Source organism: Rhinatrema bivittatum, chromosome 7, assembly GCF_901001135.1.
Source record: "Rhinatrema bivittatum chromosome 7, aRhiBiv1.1, whole genome shotgun sequence".
NCBI lineage: Eukaryota > Metazoa > Chordata > Amphibia > Gymnophiona > Rhinatrematidae > Rhinatrema > Rhinatrema bivittatum.
Genome location: NC_042621.1, coordinates 194,246,212 through 194,266,830, shown reverse-complemented (window position 1 = coordinate 194,266,830; position 20,619 = coordinate 194,246,212). Strand labels below are relative to the sequence as shown.

Genomic DNA, 20,619 nt, shown 5'->3' with positions numbered 1-20,619 from the left:
AAGTAAGGGATCCCATATTCAAGGCTGATTCTAGAGCAAATGCACCCTGGGTGAAAATCATTGATGATGTCTCCTAAACTAATCCCCTGCACCCCTGGTTCTTGGCGTGCATTAGTAGGGGCAAAGATACACTTTTTCTCTAGAAATGAGTGGTGGAGATTGGGTCCCTCTTCCCCGATCTGCCCCTCCCACCTCCTTACTACCCTACCTTCCCACCTCCTTACTCCCTCCCTCTGCATCCACCCTCTGACTCTTATTCCCAACACTTAGCATCCTCTCTTCTGTGTCTTACCATATCACTTTGCATCCTCCCCCTTACCTCTTACCCCTCATCTCCTCCCTGCCTCTTAAACTCTTAAATATCTTCTCCACACTTCTCAGTTCCTTCATTCCCAGCATCCTCTCCCATGTCTCTTAAACCTTCCCATTCTCAGTATCCTTTATTTGTCTCTTAACCACCTCCTGCAAGCACAGCATCTTCTTTTTGCCTACCCCTTTCTCCCTTCCACCATCTTTCTCTTGCCTCCCTCATCTGTCCCTGCTGCTATCATCACATATGCCGGTTCTTTCTGCTTCTTCCATGGGCAAAATACCTGCTTAGCTACAGAATTGCTGCCACTGTTCCTCCCACAATGCACAAAATCAGTTTACAGGAAGTGATGGCCCATAAATTTGAACGGGTTGCATGCTGATTCTGGTGACATTTCCTGCTCTTTTCATCCTTAGAGTCATGGAAGGATAAGGAGGTCGTGGGGAACCATAAGGGGGGAGGGGGGCATAAGGGGGGAGGGGGACATGGCAAATAGTACATACCATTTGCTAAATGTGCACTATTTGTCAAAACAAAAGAAAATTCGGAGGCACAAATGAAATGAAATGAACCAAAAATTGGCTTTTTTGGAGGGTCATTTATCAAATTGGGAGAGGGAGGGTGAAAAGAGGGGAGAAAGAGGTAGAGGGGGAGGGAGGGAGAAAGGGAGCCTCTGTGGAGGTTTGCTTATATCTGAACTTTTTATACCACTGTAAGAGGGGGCATTATGAATTTGGGGTGAGGTTTGTGAGGTGACTTGGGTTTTGAGGGGCATATATACAAACAGCACAGTTACCATCAGTAAAGATGTAATGTGATTTGGAATGATGAAAAGAGAAAGAAGAGTAGATATGTACCATGTACTCTCCACCTTGCTTGATGCACTCTCTACCTAGTTGTCTGGTCAGTATTGCAGCGTGCGATGGACTTCTCAGCTTGCAATGTAAAAATAATATGGGTGCAATAAATTTAACACGTATTGCGGTAAAATACCTATGCAATGCGGTATCAGGAAAAGCTTAACCATTCCCCTTTTTTATTGCAGGTGCTATTTTCCCTATATTGATAGCAAAATGATGAATCTAGGCCTTGGTTTGGATTCCAAATTAATTTCAAGCAAATAAAGAATGTGTATCCCTATTTTGCGCCACAAGGCCCCTAGACCTTTCTTTTTGAATTACATTTCTTCAGGTTATTTCTTACTTACTTCAGGGTACTGTCCAGGGTGACTTCATCATCCATGTTGAACTTACCACATTAGGTTCAATTTCCAAATATTTAACAGCTATCCTAAGTTATCTATCACCCAACACACGTAGCATGTCAAACTCCTGACCTGGAGTTTGCTCCTTTAAACTGAGCTCTAGAGTTAAGTGTGGAAGAGATTCACACATCTCCTTTCCAATGATCTGATCACTAGTCTGTGTCATTTAATCTACATAGTTTATTAACAAGTAATAAAAATAATGTGTCCAAATTTGAGTACTCTCAAGTATAAATGATAAATCTCCTGAGTGCTTTAGGAAACTCTGCAAGTGATTGCATACCTTAGATACTATGTTAGATTATCAATAATGCACTACACAATGCGATTGAATCCATCGCCTGGTATTAGCTACGATTAAGTCCTTCCCTTGCATTTCTGTAGAACTTCTTGCCCTCAAATAAGAAAGTCAGAAATTAGAGAAGCACTGGAAGAAATCACAGTGTGACAGTATTAAAGCTCCATGTACTGCTCCGTTAAATATATATAACTTAGCAATTATGGCAGCAAAGACAAATAGTATTCTAACTTGACTGGAATAACAGAACACTCCTCAAAGAAATTATTTAGCTTAATTAATAATTTATTTCCTGATCCATCTTACTTATATAGAGTAGATTTTCAATCAGCCACCGCAACCAGTTTGCTAATTATTTTATTGGGAATATCTTGTCCTCATGGTGGGAAAGGTATAGTAAATGAATACTAAGAATGGTTTATATCATTTTTAGAGGCCTGAACTCAGTTTCATTGACATTGGGTGTCCCCCAATTTTATCACCAATTTTTTTTTTTAATTTATATGTCAACTCTGGGGAAGGTTTTGCTGACAATATATTATGTTTCAGACCCCAATTGAAGGACAGCAACATCATATAAGAGACTTCACAATATAATGTAAATTATTAATATTAACTACTCAGTTATCTTTCTCTAATTCTCTCCCCAGTTATATGATCCTTGTTATATTGTAACTTCAAGTTATCTCTGCACTTGTTTATGTTCTGTTATTTCGTTCACACCCCCTATGTTATATGTAAACCGGCATGATGTGGTTTCTAACCACGAATGCTGGTATAGAAAAACCCTAAATAAATAAATAAATAATATATAATTTTAATTTTAAGAATAGAATTTGAGGAACATATTTGACAACTGTTCTAAATGTAATTCTTGTATTTTTGTTTAAAATCTTTGGCATGTTGAATAATATGGTAAGATAAAAGACTGCCTAAAAAATAGCTTAATCCATATTAATAGCCATAAATTCACTTTTTAATCACTGAGCTCTAGTCCAGTGATGAGGTGCCTATCATCCTTGCTACCTATCTTCTCCATATTGATAGTCTGACAGTTTATTGGAAGGCAGGACAGAAAGCTTAGCAGCTGTTTTTAAGGTTGATTTAAAGTTGTTGCAGAAGTGCGGTGGATTTCCTTGGTGTTAGGTCATGAAGGATTTTTTGGCAGGCAGGCAATGAATAATGTAACTGTAAGATTATTTTATCTCTACTAGAGTATTCAGATAGATCCTAGTATGTGGCATCTCTGGAGTTATATGGCATTTACCTCTTTTATCCTTGAATTTTATGGAGTTCTATTTCTTTTTTATTATTTGTTTCATCCTCAGGTTTCTGTGAAGGTTTGGTGAAGATTTATTATCTTGAGAGATGATTTGGTTTGCAATCCTGTTTCCTACGGAAAATGGCAAGCACTACACAAGGTTGTGCTCAGTTTGTATACTGTGGTATTGATGGTGCTGGTTTCATTTTTTAGTAAAATGACCACTGGACCAGATTGTCTCCATCTCGTTTTTTTTTAGTTTTTATTGAAAGCAAAAAGGATAAAGAGGAATATGAGAAATTATTCAGCTATAGCATTGCAATAACTACATTTGCTTAGAACTGTAATAGATGAAATGATGTGTGTATTTGATTTAATAGATTAGGACCTTCTTTTTCAGTTTTTATTTTATTTTGCCTGGGAAACTCACTGATGATATGCTTTTTGTTATAACATCAAAATTCCCAGGCAAAATAAAATAAAAACTCAAAATGAAGGTCTCTCAGTATATAAAGCACCTGCACAGTGCAGCTTTCAGTCCCTCTATCTTAAATAAGAGAGACAGGAAGCAACCAAAGAAGGTGGCAAAGTGGAAATGGACTGCTGAGCTGAGCCACCATGGGACCAGCAGTGCAACACAACAGAGTGTAGTCCCTGGGACCCATAGCACAGCAGTCAGGAAAGGAAAAGATGTGTCGGGCCAGCTTTACACTGTTTTTCTGTTATAAGCGGTATATAAAAATCTTTTAAATAAATACATAATTGGCACGGCCAGCATAGGATCCTAAAGCAGCAGAAGGCCAAATGTGCATGCTGCTCAGTCACCACCAGAATATGGGAACATAACAGTGAAACAACGCACCAAGCAAGAGCTGGGAGAACACCATGTAACCAGCATGTCCAGCCTACTAAGTTATGCGGGAACTTCCAATAGGCTGCTCCATCTCTGGCCTCCATGATTGGCTTGGATGTGATAAAATACAAACTAAAATAATATAAAAAAAAAAGAAGTCTGGGACAGGAGATTCACTGACTCTCATGAAGGCCCCGACTGCATGCCACTAACTGGTATCCTTTTGCCCCTTTATGGTACCCTAGGCCAGTGGTTCTCAAACTTTTTCCAGTTGTGACACACCTGATGGACAGTGCTCACATGTGTAACACACTGCTCACAACAATGCACAGCTGAACTAAAAAAAAGCCTCAGTATTACTTTTATTGTTAAGAATGACACAAGGGAAAGATGAGTACTCTCTCTGAACAGAAATTACTCACACTTTTGTACAAGCTGCATTCTCTGTACCCCACAGAGCCACCAACCTTTTTTCTTCTGTTTCACCTTCGGGCCCAGCAGGGAAAGACAGAATCAATTATCAGTGGCCCGGAAGAAAAAGAGAATTGCCATTTTTCAATGGGCTTCGGCAGGGATGGAGGACAAGAGCTGTGTCCTACTAGGCCCGGTAGGTGAAGAAGTCTGCCTTGTGAACCATACAGCCTTGGGCACCTACCCCTCCTCCTCACACACAATTAAAGATGATGCATTTATAATGGATTTTCCATGAAAAATGACATTAAAAGTACAATTTGAGATTAAAAAAAAAAATCACTTACAACATTTATATTATATTTACATGGACAGTTGTGGTGCAAACCAGAAAATGCTGCAAAAATGAAAATAAATACATAAATAAAAGACACTTATTTATTTATTTATTTATTTATTTAAGGTTTTTCTATACCGGCATTCATGATAAGATCATATCATGCCGGTTTACATATAACAGGGGGTGCAAAAACTGTTCTTTTAACAAGTGCAACGGAAGCAAAAGTTACAATAAAACAAGGTTGTAGAACTGGGAGAGAAAGGAAATAAGGATAGTAGCGTAAAAATTTACAGAGGTAACTTATTTACATTGTGCAGTGATGTCTCTTTATGGATATTAACATTGTGCAGTGAGGTCTTGATATTATTAGCACTCAAAATGTCACGGGTAAAAGAATTACGGGTAAAAGAATTACGGGTAAATAAATTAGCACTCAAAATGAGGTCTTGATATTATTAGCACTTAAAATGTCACGGGTAAAAGAATTATAATAGCAATATAGTAATCCTCAATACCAAAACAACACTAACTGCCAGCACACAAACAATAACAACCCTACCTATGAAAAGGCATCAATGCTAATATTATACCCGGGCCCTAAAATACCAATACGCTTTCTATTAGGAAAATAGAACTATAGAACCGTACACAGAAACTACACACTAGCAGAATACCTCACCTCGGTCACACATGTGGAACACAGACAGACTCTCACCAAATAAAGAATAAAGAAACCATAAATAGAAATAGAAACGTGCAGACAAAAACTGAACTGGAAACCATAACAAGCCAGACTATTTTCACTACAACAAAAGAAAAACAGAATCACCATTCCCCAGAAAAAAAATCAAGCTCTAAAATCAAGAAATATAATATCAATAGTAATAAAACAATTGGGGGGTGATATTCAAAGTTGTGTGAGTAAGTTAGCTGGTTAGAACTTATCCGGTTAATTTACAAAGTATATTCAGCGGCACAGTGAAGCCACTGAATATACGCGTGTATATACGCACTTAGCTGGATAAGTCTACCCAGCTAAGTTTAGACCTGCTCTCTGGTGCATCTAAACTTACACATATTCTTATGTGGCTAACTCTGAATATTAGTGGTTAGCTGTCATATTCACTCTACTCCTGATCCAGTACACCCCTACAATTTTTGCATGTAACTTTTAGTCATGTAAGGGACTTTTAGCCATATAACGGACTTATATGGCTAAGAGGCAGCTGCTAAACATAGGCGGAAAATTCAGTAGTCACTACTTAGCTGCATAAGTCCCGCTTATCCAGCTAAATAGCACCAAACCCACTTTGACTATCATGCCCCTGAATGATAGAAAAACTTCCAACAATTAAAAACTCATAAAAATGCTTCAAACACCAAAAAATAAAAACATTTCAGAACAGCAGACACAAACATCCAATAATAAAATTAATAAGGATTTTAAAAAATCCCCTGTTCTCCAGTCCTAAGAACTTTTGATTTTTGGGTGCCCTGAGATTGTCTTAGATTAGCAAGAGGAGAGGAAGAGGGTTGTTGCTCATAAACTTTCTCCTCACTCGCTCATATATTTATTTTATTTATTTATTTGTTTTTCTATACCGATGTTCACTGTACATATCACACCGGTTATATGAACATACACTCTCCCTCACTCTCACATGCTCAGTCTCACTCATACAAAACACACACACACTGTCTCTGACTCTCACATGCTCAGTCTCTCTCACTCACACATATATGCTGTCTCTCACTTTCCATGCTCAGTCTTACACAGACACACACACCTACAAGGTGCCACACATATGCTCAGTCTCTCTCACTCACTCACTCATACACACATGCTGTCTCTCACTCTCACATGCTCAGTATCGCACAGACACATACGCACGCAAGCTGTCTCTCACTCTTACATGCTCAGTCTCACGTATACACACACACCACACACGCACACACACAGTCTGTCTGTCTGCCTGTGTGTGTGTGTGTGTTTATGTAAGTGAGTCTGGCAACAGCAGCAGCATCAACCTGTTCTCCTCCAACCTCTGTGGCCAACAGGATTCATTCTCTTTCTCGGGGCCGCAGGGGATGATGCTGTGCCTCTTCAAATTTGGCTCACTTTGCTCTTTTTCCTCAACCAGTCCCAGCCCCTTTCACATGGCCTCTTGTTTGCGCGTGGGTCCATCTCACTTCCTCTTCTGGGCCATGCCAATAAGGAGAAGCCATACCGCATGTGCACGCCCCCCCCCCCCCCCCAGGTATTCTTTCTAGGTGGCTGCTTAGTGCTGCAATTGGCACTACCGTTATTGTTCCACCTGGGCTTGAAAATGCTGACAGCCCAGGCACAGGAGGAGATCCTGGCATTCCGCAGGAGATTAGCCGCATCAGCAGGAGGTCAGGGAGCTTGGTATTCAGGCCACAGAAGTGGAGACACACTAACTTGTGCTTGTGCGACACAGTGGTATATCACGACGCAGCAGTTGAGAATCGCTGCCCTGAGATATTCAAGCTACTTTTGGTGCCACTTTGCCACGGTCTTGGTGCCTTGGAGTTCTCTTCCCTCTTTTGCAATTGTCTACCCACAAGCTTCATTAGAATTGATTTGAAAACTCCAATTTTGAAGCTCAAAATAGGCTATGTTGCTACCCACATTGACTTTATTGGAAAATGAAAAAACAAATGAAATTAAGAATGATTTTTTTTTTTCATTTGAAACTAATGAAATGAATGGAGGTGACCTACAAAACAAAGAAACAAAGTGAAATAAAAATTTGCCTCTCCACATCCCTATTATACAGCCAGTTTTAGTCAGGTAACTTGTCTGCTCACCAGCTTACTGAATATGGATCTTCAAGACTTTATAGGACCTAATTATTATTCTCTTTCCTACATTACTTTGTCAGCTTAAGTTACCTCCCTTTTTTTTTTTCATTTAAATTAGGCTATTGGCTCTAATGCAGATGTCCCTTTGTTTTCCTTCATGGATTAATACCACATTTATGCCGTAGTTTTTTTCCTGGATTTGTGTATTCCTAGCCTCTTCTTGTGACCTGGTATGTATTGAATTTTTACTTATTTACCTCTAGTATTTTTTGTTTAGCAAATGTATTTATGCATTTCCATGCAACTCTGTACAAGATATTTTTCTAGGCTGTATTGTAGTTAAAAATTGATAAACTAAAAGTTTAAAAAAAAATCAACTTTTGGATTGATTACCTTGTGAAATCTGTCATCTCCATCATAATCATGCACATCTTTTTTGCGAGGACAATGATATCATTGCTGGTCTCATCCCATACTTCAATCTCAGCATCCAATCTACTCTTGACTTTCTTGAAGTCAGCAACTTGCTCAGCAATCTTTTCCTTTTCTTTTTCTGGCAGTTGTGTCATCGTTGCCTAAAAAGTAACAATTTCACTTACAAATTATATATTGTCTACCACTGGGACAATTTTCAGACTGTCCAAATTGAGACAAAAACTTGGGTGTTTTTTTACAGGCAGATTTTGCATCACTTTTCAAAGAAATGATTGTGTGCATTCACTCTGAAACTTGCCAAGAGTACAAAGTACTCTTGGGCTTTACACTTCCTACTTTTGGAAAATAATATGAATAGAGCTGAATGCAATATATGTGCATTATTTTCCATCCCTGACCAAATCATACTCTCAGGAATGTCTCCTCTTAATGTTGCTAGAAGTATGGATATTGTTGAACACCATACATTCTTTCAGTCATATTGAAGAAGAGTAATTTACAGACAGCTAGTTTACATGAGTAAATAACTATTTTCCTGATCATTCTCTATGAGGTCCAGCTGCTATGCGGCTTGGCAAATTAGCTGGGTAAACTTATCCGTCTAACTTAAAGGTAGATTTTGAAAACATTGCTAGCCCAAAACCGGTCACATAAGCGTGCATCCCGGCTGCGCAGGAGTAACGCAAATTTTCAGAAGTTGGGAAGTACGCACATATATACCTGTGTGCGCGTCAAGAATAAGGAGGCAGAAAAGGAGTAACCACAAATTTTGCATTGGCATATTACCTGCGTAACTTTATTGCAGGTCCTGATGAGGAACAAGTCTGGAAATTTTGAATTTTAAGAACACCAGGGAGAGAGAGAGAGAATATGACAATCTATATATCTCCCACTGTAAGAGGGGTGCTTTCAATTCAGGATGGCTTTTTCTGGGGGGGGGGGATTGTGTTATATTATTCTGCCTAGGGTGCAAGGGTTTGTAGACCCTTGTAACACTGTGTTGCGACCGTCGCTGCCCGACGTCTCCACTCTGTCCACCTTACTGCATTGGCGACTCCCTCCGGGGTTGATGGAAGGCTGGCTGCCGCGGTGTCTTTTGGCAGTCCTTGTCCGGCATCCCCGGACCGGCCTGACGCTGCAATCCACCATGTTGATCTGATGCCTAGGGGCGCGCGCACAGCGCAGCCCCGCCTCAAGTACCAGAAGTGGCGCAAACCTCAGGGGCGTCCCCCTGAGATGACATCATCCACTTCCGATATTTAAAGGTCTCTGAATTGCCAACAACTCGAGTTAGCAAGGATAAGGATTCATTCTATCTATGCTACTCTGCCTCCTCAGACTAACCAGGGGTACCCGCTCCTTGGGGGCCTCGTTCTCTCTTACATTGTAGGTTGCAGTCTGGAACCGGTACTTGCTCCTCGGACTTCTTCGGAATTCACTTCTGCCTGAAGTCATCGCTGCCTACTACATCTGTGAGTTACCATCGCTCTCTCAGAGCTTTCCCTGGATCCAGGTACTCGCTCCTCGAGGGCCTACTTCATTCCAGCTCCTGGGCTTCTATGAGACATTGTGTGAGTATTACCATCAGGTTCTGTCCATGAACTCTGCATACCCTGCCTACTCACTATATCTCAGTTTCTCTACAGCTCAGCCATCCTGGGATTGCTGTTCCAGTATCTGAGGGACTACAGCCCAGCCGGGCATTCCAGCTCACTACTGCCACCTCTGGTGGTTCAGTATACTATCTAATAAAAGAACTAGTGTGTGTCTGTCTCCTATCTCTGAGCCTGACCGGTGGTCCCTCTTGGGATCTTCCCCCAGGGCGTGGTCATCTGCCACCAGCCCAAGGATCCACCCACAACTCTCCTAAATAATAACACACTGCACCCCCATCCAAAACATACCCTGAGTTCAACGTGCCCTTCTTAAGGTGGGAGATATATAGAATATCATATTGTCTATTACAGAGGTTCTCTCTTTTTCTCTCACTCTCTCTCTCTCTCTCTCTCTCTATACAGTCACTTGTACAAGCATATTATTAAAATACCTGAGTAAAGGAAGGCTGCACACATACACGTGGCAGGGGTATTTTAAATCATAGGTGTGTACTTGCGCATACAATATAAAATTAATACATGCGTTCCTTTTAAAATTAGCCAGTTAGCCTATATATCCAGTGGAGCGACTGCTTCACTAAACATATCCAGCTATCCTAAAGTCAGCCGGATAAGATTATTTGGCTAACTTTAGAACATATCTATGGGATGACTAAACTTAGGGGGTCATTTATCAAATCATGTTATTGCATTATCGCCCACAATAACACCATAACATCCAGAATAAATAATGCATTACGAGATGCGAGTTCAAATTTCAACGTTTTTCTGAACTGAGTGGAGTAAATTAAAATGAGGAGAGAGATGGAGGGAGAGAGAGAGAGCAAGTTAAAGAGAGTGAGAGAGAGAGGGGGTACCTTTGGGGAGGCACACATAATAGTCAACTATTTATACCACTGTAAGAAGGGTCACTAGCAACTCGGGGAGAGGTTTGTGGAGGTGTGATGAGTTCTGGGAGTTTTAAATGCACAGTCATATGTACAAACAGAACAGTTCCAAAAATGAAGAATCTTCACAATGTAAAGAATTCCAAATAATTACAAGTTTAAGAATGTTTCAGTGAAAATCAGTAGCAGAGGTCTGCTGGAGAGAAAATCGTATGGATGTAAGAAATCGTTGTGGAGTTTCCAGCCTTGAAACAGCCTGTCGGCAAAACATTAGCTAATGTCGGCTCTTTTGAACAAGCTGCTCCTTCATGAGTAAGCTTCTGCAGCTGTCACACGAACTGGTTTTCTGCATTGATTATCCTGCCCCTGCTTAAGATGAGACATGGGACACAGACTAATGTCTGCACATAAAGGAGAAGGTTATGCAAGGAGAAGGCTATGCAAGATAAGTGACAATTAATACTATTTTGGATTCTATGCCTCCCATATGTTTGATACAGTGTATTCATTGAGCATAGAAGATTAAGAGAGGAAAAAAGATACATCTTTTTGGGAGACTTTAATTGGGTCAAAAATTGTTTTCCTTCTCAAATTTTCATTGTCTCATATAAATATTTTTTTTCTGAATAAAGCAATGAAATAGGGGGCTGGAGGTTTTTTTAAGACCGATGATTGAAACAACCTCACATACAACTCCACTCAAACAAACACAGCATCTTCTATAACAACACCCACAATTAAAATGGACCTAGCCTCTAAAATGCATCCAACATTTGCAATCCCAATCACACCTCACTATTTCGCACAGAAAAGAAATCCAACCAGACAAGCAAACCTTCGCAACCTTAAAACACTCACACCAATCCTAATAGCTCCGATAACCCAACTACTAGGCCTCTCCCTATTCACCCTATCGCTATTCAATGCGCAATCTATAACCAAAAAATCACTAATCCTCAACGACTACCTCACTGACGATAAACCAGATATTTGCGCAATAACTGAAACATGGTTGAAACCCTCAGATACTGCAATATTAAACCAACTACCGACGCTAACCTACGACATCTTCTCCCTGCCTAGACTGAAAAAGAGGGGAGGAGGAATCCTACTTGCAACTAAAAAAGACCTCAAATTCTCACAACATCCGATCCACTCCGATACCAAACTTGAAATTGGATTCTTCACATCACACCAACTTCAAATACTTCTCATCTATGCCCCCCCAGGACTCTTAGAAGCCGACGTCTCACCCATCATCGAAATAACCACAACCTTCCTAAACCTGGACGCCCCAGCAATAATACTAGGAGATTTCAATCTCCACATGGATAACTCAGCTCTCTCAACTAGCTGCCAAACTCTCCTTCTAGCATTCTCAGCGATGGGCTTTACCCAAATAGTCAATAACCCGACACATAAAGCAGGACATACGTTGGACCTGATCTTTATCAACAAAGGCATAAAATCGTCTTCCCCACCAAAAAATACGAAGATACCCTGGTCGGATCACTCCCTGATTTCTACCTCATTCGCATTGGAAAAATCTACTGCTCCTCATCCACCTACTCCCTCCTTTAATTACAGGAAACCTTGTCACCCCGACGACCTCACCAATCAGCTGACCAAACACCTTCCCACTATTGTTCTCACCGATCCCAATACGGCCTTACGATCATGGAACTCCATCACAGAATCCATAGCCAATAAGCTCTGCCCTCTAACAACAAAAAAATCCCACCCAGACGCCTCCAAAAAACAACCATGGTTCACCGACGATCTTAGAAGGCTAAAACAAAAATTAAGACAAATGGAATCCAACTGGCGGAAAAGTCCTACTGCTAGCACACTCTCAGCCTACAAACGCTCGCTACAACAATACAAGGCCAGCACCTCCAAATCAAAAAGAGACTTTTTTGCCTCCAAAATCCACAACTTAGTCTTTGATGCAAAAGCTCTATTCTCCTATGTTTCCTCCCTAACCCAAGTACCCTCACCAGAATGCCCTAGTAACCAAGCTCAAGCTAAAGCAGATGAACTCGCCATCTTCTTTCAAAACAAAATCACAAATCTTCTTACTCAACTTCCCTCCAATATCATCCCTCTAACTCCAGCCCTAATGCCTCACATCAAAAACATTCATCTTGAAATGTTTGAACCCACTTCGTCTTCCGAAATCCAAACCATCCTTAAAAGAATGAAACCATCTTCGCACCCAGCGGACCATATTCCCTCAAAACTTCTCCTCTCAATACCAGACACCATATCCAAAACATTAGCAGACATCATCAACTGCTCGCTATCCCAAGGTTCCTTCCCAGAAGACCTCAAACAAGCCTCACTCAAACCTCTTTTAAAAAAACCCAACCTGGACCTAAAAGACCCCAACAACTACCGTCCAATAGCTAATCTCCCTATCATAGCTAAGATTATGGAAAGGCTTGTGAACGCCCAACTATCGGACTTCATCGAAGACAACAAAATTCTATCCGCCTCACAGCATGGATTCCGCAAAAATAGGGGCACAGAATCCCTACTTACCTCCCTAACAGACCTACTCATCTTAGGTACAGACAAAGGTCAATCCTTTCTATTGATCCTTTTGGACCTCTCAGCAGCTTTCGATACCGTAAATCACGCTATCCTCATCAAACTGCTAGCTGCGATAGGAATCTCTGGTTTAGCGCTCTCCTGGTTCAAATCGTTCCTAACCAACAGAGGCTACAAGGTAAAAATCCAGAATAAAGAATCATCACGCCACGACTCGACCATCGGAGTCCCACAAGGTTCCTCTTTATCCCCTACACTCTTTAATATTTACCTCCTACCACTATGTCAACTCCTCATCAACCTCAAGTTAATACACTTTCTCTATGCAGATGACATCCAGATCCTGATCCCCATCAAAGAATCATACTCAAAAACCCTTGAATACTGGGAATCCTGTCACCTAGAAATCAAAAACCTCCTCAACAGCCTCAATCTGGTACTAAACTCCACCAAAACTGAAGTATTACTCATAACTCCTGATAACAATCTCACAACCTCTCTGCCAAACAACCTACAAACCACTCATGTAAGAGATCTAGGTGTGCTAATCGACAATAAACTAAACTTCAAAGCCCACATCAATAAAACCACCAAAGACTGTTTCTATAAACTGCAAGTTTTAAAAAGGATAAGACCACTCTTCCATGCCAAAGACTTCAGAACCATCCTCCAAGCCCTCATTTTCTCAAAATTGGACTACTGCTGCTCCACTTTACTTGGCCTCCCCTCCTCATACACAAAACCGCTCCAAATGGTCCAAAACGCAGCAGCCCGTCTACTGACAAACACTAAGAAAAGAGACCATATCTCCCCAGTGCTACAAGACCTCCACTGGTTACCAATTCATTTCAGAGTCATTTATAAATCCATCACCTTGATATACAAAATCATTCACCAACATACCACAATCGATCTACAAATTCCTCCCCGCTTCCACAAATCCACAAGACCGACCAGGGAAGCCTACAGAGGATGCCTCATTGTTCCACCCACGAAAACCACTAATCACAGCACCTTAAGAGACCGAGCCCTTTCCACCGCAGGCCCACAGTTATGGAACTCCATCCCTCCAGAACTCAGAAACGAACCATGTCTCCTAACCTTTAGGAAAAGACTCAAGACATGGCTTTTCAGGCAAGCCTTCTCGAACTCTACCTAATATGCACCATAAACAAACTCTCTACTCAGAGACTGTACATATGAGACACCATATTTATATTGAACTTTTGTACATAATTATTCTCCTCTATCTCTTTCTATTTCTTACATTCCCAGTTCATTAGCCCTTGTTAATTGTAACTGCTTCTCTTCATCACGTTATTTATGTTTTTTGGTTGTATTATCCGCACCCCTGTTTTCTGTAAACCGACATGATGTGAACGAGTTCATGAATGCCGGTATAAAAAAACCTTAAATAAATAAAAATAAATAAATATACCATTGAGTTCCTTTTGTGAAACTGGTGTTGAGGCTCTGAGGTCTTTTTCCTCCTTTTAAACATCCTTAAACTTGCAATTATTTGGAATTCTTTACACTGTGAAGATTCTTTATTTTTGGAATTGTCTTTTTGAATCTTCACCATCACCTGTTTTATTTTCGAAGAGAACAGTTACCATCAGTGAAGATTTTCTGTGATTCGGAGTTATGAAAGGTACACAAAGATGAGATTTGTACATTGTACTATATTCCTAGCTTAATAGCAGCTAGAGAGTGCATCAAGCTAGGTCAAGAGTACATTGTACAAATCTCATCTTTGTGTACCTTAGGGATGTGCTTCATTTTTTTCTGTCAGGATACGGGTCGGGTGACCTGTGGAAAACTTTGGTTTCTAATGGGTCGTTTTTTTTTCTCAGCAATTTTTGTCAAACCCCCACCCCAACCCTTCAATTTTAGTTAATTACAACCCCCCAACCCTCCTGAGCCCCCCAAAACTTGATTAAAGTCCCTGGTGGTCCAGCGGGGGTCCCGGGAGTGATCTCCCGCACTCAGGCTGTCGGCTGGCAATAAACAAAATGGTGCCGGTGGCCCTTTGCCCTTACCTTGTGACAGGGGCTACCAGTGCCATTGATTGGCCCCTGTCACATGGAAGGAGCAATGGATGGCCCGTGCCATTTTCTAAGATGGCACGGGCCATCTTAGATGGTGGGGGGTTGTAATTAACTAAATGTTAAGGGTTGGGGTGTGTTTGGGTTTTTTGTTTTTTTTTTTAATAAATAGACCCCTCCCCCTGCACTAACCAGAACAACGAATTTTCCCAAAAGTTTGGGGAAAATCCATCTCAGGATTCAGGTCCTCCGACCCATGCCGAATTGGACTATTTCTTTGAAATTTTCCAATTCAGCAAAAACGATTGCACATCCCTAGTGTACCTTTCATCACTCCAAATCACATAATGGTAACTGTTCTGTTGTCCGTATGACTGTGCATGTAAAACTGCCCCTAGAACCTATCCATCCCGCAAAACCTTACCCCGAGTTGCAAGTGGCCCCTATTACAGGGGTATAAATAATTTACTTATATGAAGCCTTATAAAGAGTTTCTCTCTCTCTCACTCCATCTCTCTCACTCTCTCTCTCCTCCCCCAAAACACAAGAAATGAATGTCTAGGCACTTCTCAATGTGAAAATACTACAAGTGCAATAACTTTAACTCACAATGCAGTATCAGGAAAATTACCCTAACCACAACCTTTTTTTTTTTTTAATTACAGGCACTATTCATGCGAAATTTATAGCAAAATGATAAATATGTCTTAGCTAGATAACTTATCCAGCTATTTTAACTCCTCCTTGTTATGCACCCGGAATGCCCTTGACTTATCCAGCCAAATTTTAGCTGGATAAAAGTTATCCAGCTAGAATTTAGCCAGATAATTGCCCAAATATTCATTTAACTGGATAACTTCTGAGTTATCTGACTAAAAGTTTCTGAATATGGACTTCTGTATGTCTAAGATCACTGAGTGAAAATTAATTTTTTAAAAATTGATATAGCCATATTTTGTAGTCAATAGATGTTGGCCGATGAACCACATGGGATTCTGCACATGGAATTGGGATCATTTTAGAGAATTCCACCCTGGAAGTTCTGGACTTCAATTTCCTACCTAAGTGCCTAAATCTAGCCTCTAGAACCTCCTTCCTGCACCTTACTATATCATTGCTTTTGAAAATTGCTACGATATGTTACATTTACGCATGTAACTCCTTTGAAAATTACCTTTAAAATGTAAAGCATGCACATAATTTTTACCTCTTTAAAATAGCAATTATGTGAGTACAGGTTTCTTGCATGTATATATGCTAATTTTTATGCACGTAACTCTTTGAAAATTACTTCCTAACTCCTTAAGAAAACACCAGCAGATACAATTTCTGGAATCAGCACTTCCTCTGGACTATTTAAAGTTATATGCTACAGCAGTAATTTTATTTCATGTTCTCCCTCTACTGATTATGTCAAATTGGATTGCACTAAGATTGCTATTACTTAGCAGCTCTACCACAGTCAGGGTCAGATTTTGGGGTGGGTGAGCTGGGCAGTTGCCCAACATGTTAAGAGCTGGGGGGGGGGGGGCGCCTTGGGCACCCATCCCATAATGATGTGACCACAGTGGATCCCATCCTGCTGTGTTCAAAGACAGGCCTGGTGGCTGTGGCAGATCCCAGCCCATCATGGCTGAAGAGAGGGCTGGGGGGGGGGGGGGGGATGCCATCAATTGGGAAAGGCACCATCAAGTGGGGGTGGGAGTGATTTTTTGCCCAAAGCACCATTTGCGATAGGGTCGACCCTGACCAAAGTAAAGGAGTGTACAAAAAACTGCCTCAGGCTACACTGAAGGACCAGGCTCAGCTATCTCGCCCGGCCCTCCTTAAGGCTAAGAACCACAGGGAATTCTGGGTGAAGAGTGGAGCCCTTATCAGAGTTTAAGACCTCAGGGCTTATTATTAAACAGGCCTCAGGGAACAGATAGAGACCCACCATATGAGAAGACTTGGTATGTTTCAGGTTCGAGAGTAAGTCCTGAACTCCAAGATGATCTGCCTGTTTTGTTTGTTTTGCTGTGCACTTTTCCCAATTTCACTGTAAATAAGATGCACTTAAGGAATAGCCAAAGTCTGCCTCCTTTTTCTTCTGGCAGTTCTCAAGCCACTACTGCTCAAGTTACCATACCAGATTGTGTATTCCACTGAGAATTAGGTCTGAAGTAGTGGACCTTCTTGTTGGTTCTAGGACCAGCTGATCCATGAAACAGTCATTTAAGACAACTCAAAACCTAACTTCCTTAGCATCTCCTCATAAGATATAGAACAATCAACACCAGGGTAATTAAAATCTCCCATTATTATTTTGTTCCTAAATGTACTTGCTTTTTTAATTGTATAGTGTTTCAGTCTGTTTCTTCATCTTGGCCAGGTGGCTAGTAGGATACATACATTACTATACTCTTACCCATTATACATGGAATTGCTATCCATAGGGATTCCATGGTGAATTTTGTTTCCTGCAGCATTCTTATCATGCTTTTCTTTATGCCATCTTTTACATAATCTATGCTAGTGCCACCTGTCCACCAATTTGATCTGCCCTATCAAGTCAATATAATTTTGTACCCTGCTATCACTGTGTCCATTGGTTATCCTCCTTCTATCATGTCTCTGAAATGTCTGTAATGTCTATATCCTCAGTATAATGACCTACATTCTAGCTCACCTGTCTTACTAGTCTGACTTTGGCATTCACATTCAGACATTTTAAGGTATGCTTTTTATTTGTACTTTCATTTCTCTTTGTATTTACAACCTTCTTATTAGCAAGTGATACAGGCATATAGAGTCATACACATCTGTGTGCTCTTTGTCTACAACTTTCTGGGCTATATTTGCCATAACCACAATCTCCCTACTAGTATATTCTATTTCCCTGTTTTGGAAGATACCTCCATCTGAACCATGTACTTCTGTGATACTGTGTTCCCCATGGTCTAGTTTAAAAGCTGCTTTAGCTCCTTTATAAAAATAAATGTCAGTAGCCTGTTTCATTCTGGTTGAGATGGAACCCATCTAATCAGAATAGCCTCCCCTTTCCCCAGAATATTCAGTTGATTGACTCAGTCTCATGCTTACCCTATCTGTTTTCCCTTCACTATGAATACTGGTATGACTGTGAGTTTCATTGTCTTCTTCAAGGTCAGAAATATCTTCAATTTCTTCTGGTGACTGAAAAACAGGAAAAGAAACATAACTTAAACATTTTAAGTTATCAAGTCTTCATTCTGAAATTGACTTTAATCTTCCTGATACAGATACAGAAATTATTTTCAAACTGATACAGATACAGAAATTCTTTTCAAACTGGTCTTGAAGTAACCCCTAATCAGTCTGGTTTTCAGTAAATCCATATTGAATGTACATGAGATAAATTTGCATGCAAAGGGGACATTGTATGCAGTTCTATCTCATTCATATTCACTGTGGATATTGTGAAAACTGGAGTGGCTAAGAGGTACTCCAGGACTGGCTGGAGAAACAGAGATAGAGGATATTCAAAATGTTTTTTCTAGAATCTCTTGTTTATGTGAGAAGATTGCTCCATCATTGTTAATATCAACGTCCTCTAGTCAATGAATAAAAAATATAAATGCTGATTTCAAGATCAGTTTAGAAATCTGAAGTGCCAAATTTAATTTAATTTTAATTTGCAATTTCTCTTCCGCCTTTCTAAGGCCTGGATATATCAAAATGCATTAAATATCGCATGTGATAGGAAAAGGGCTGTGTTTTATGATAATAGCCTATTTAATGCAAAGTGTGCTGTCTTAGCACTTTGCATAGGTATTACCGCAGAATGCGATAACGTTTTTGCACTTTGCGGTAAGTGAGAGAGAGAGAGAGAACCTAGTTATAAGACCCTCATAGTAGTTAGGTATTAATACCTCTATATGAGGCCCACCTAGTAACTCGGTGAGGTTTAGGTAGGAGTGTAGGGGTTAGGGGCCACTTTGACATTCAGAGTGAGACGTATGAACAGAACAGTACACTCTTGTGAAGATTTGCTGTCCTTCGGAGTGAGGAAACTCACCCAAAGATGAGATTTCTACAATGTTCTCTCAACAGCAAATCTTCACAAGAGTGTACTGTTCTGTTCATACATCTCACTCTGAATGGCAAAGTGGCCCCTAACCCCTACACTCCTACCTAAACCTCACCTCAAGTAATTAGGTAGGCCTCATATAGAGGTATTAATACCTAACTACTATGAGGGCCTTATAACTAGGTTCTCTCTCTCTCCCTCCCTCCCTCCCTCTCCCCAGTGGTTGTAGATAGGAATTGCAACAATTGTGGTACTTACCGCAAAGTGTGAAAAAGTTATTGCAGCAGAGCGGCCTCGGAGGGAACTTTCCTTCGGCCTCCCCCCACCTTCCTCTCCCTTCCCCTACCTAACCCCCCCCCAGCCCTATCTACACCCCCCTACCTTTATCGTGAAAGTTACACCTGCGCCGATTGGCCGCCGCCACGCGATTCCCCGGCCCGGGAGCGATTTTGGAGGCCTCGGCCACGCCCCTGAAATGCCCCCAGGCCGGCACCACACCCTCAACACGCCCCCCGGAATGCCCCAAACGTCGCGCCACCCCCGACACGCCCCTGAAACACCCCCCTAGCAAAGTCCCAGGACTTACGTGCGTCCCAGGGCTTGTGCGTGCCGCCAAGCCTATGCAAAATAGGCTTGGTGCGCACAGGGGGGTTTTGAAAGGGTTACACGCATAATTTATGTGCGTAACCCTTTTAAACTCTACCCCTATATGTGCAAATATATGCACATATGTTATAAAATAGCTGCATCCCTGGGTGTGTGCAGGCAAATGCACACTCATGTATGCCTGCGCTCCTTTTTAAAAAAGTTACCGTTCCTATGTTTCTCTACCCACTGTTTGCTTAAAGTGATACTGTTTACTGCGTATGTTTCAATATCATATTTTAGTTCATTAGCCAGATATCCAGTACACTTGGAAGCACAAATAGCTTTACATTTCAAAGTACCAGGAGAGGCAGAAGTCACAAATGACTTCTTATGCAGGATGAAGTGAATTTTATTCATTATGGTCCAGATCTGGTGGATTACAAATATGGCTCTCTGGGATACTTGATCAGGAATGAATGAGTACCTGGAATCAATCAAATCTTTAATTATTATCATCAAGGCCACACAACTAAAACAGAGCATGAAATCTTCAAAATCATGTTCCCTCTATTCAATGAGTGTGGAAATATTAGCTGCTGAAATACTAGCTTGAAAGGGTCATGCTTTAATTGTTATAAACAAGATCATTTATCATTACTACCTAGATAGATATATTTCCATTTTGTATAGTGTGCTAATATTGCTACTATGATGAGGCCTCAAGAACAATACAATACTTTCAATCAGAAATATTGAGGTCCATATTCTAAGCCTTTTTGTGGATAACTTTTTGAGATACGTGCACAAAAAAAACAAGTTTTGACAATTTTTACCATCAACCAGATGAATTTTGTCACAGAACGTTTTGTGCATTTAAAATTTATCAGAAA

At 40.7% G+C, this 20,619-nt stretch overlaps 1 protein-coding gene across 4 annotated transcripts in view; it reads right to left on the bottom strand.

The window, feature by feature from the left end:
• Positions 1–20,619, bottom strand: part of CTNNA3 (catenin alpha 3) — a 2,257,234-nt gene that overhangs the window by 210,729 nt on the left and 2,025,886 nt on the right. For all 4 annotated transcript variants that reach the window (XM_029609715.1, XM_029609716.1, XM_029609718.1 and 1 more), the window contains 2 exons: positions 18,175–18,267; positions 7,954–8,135 (listed from right to left, as the gene is read on the bottom strand). In XM_029609715.1, coding sequence (XP_029465575.1) covers positions 7,954–8,135; positions 18,175–18,267 — 275 coding nt within the window. The remainder of the gene's footprint in view (positions 1–7,953; positions 8,136–18,174; positions 18,268–20,619) is intronic.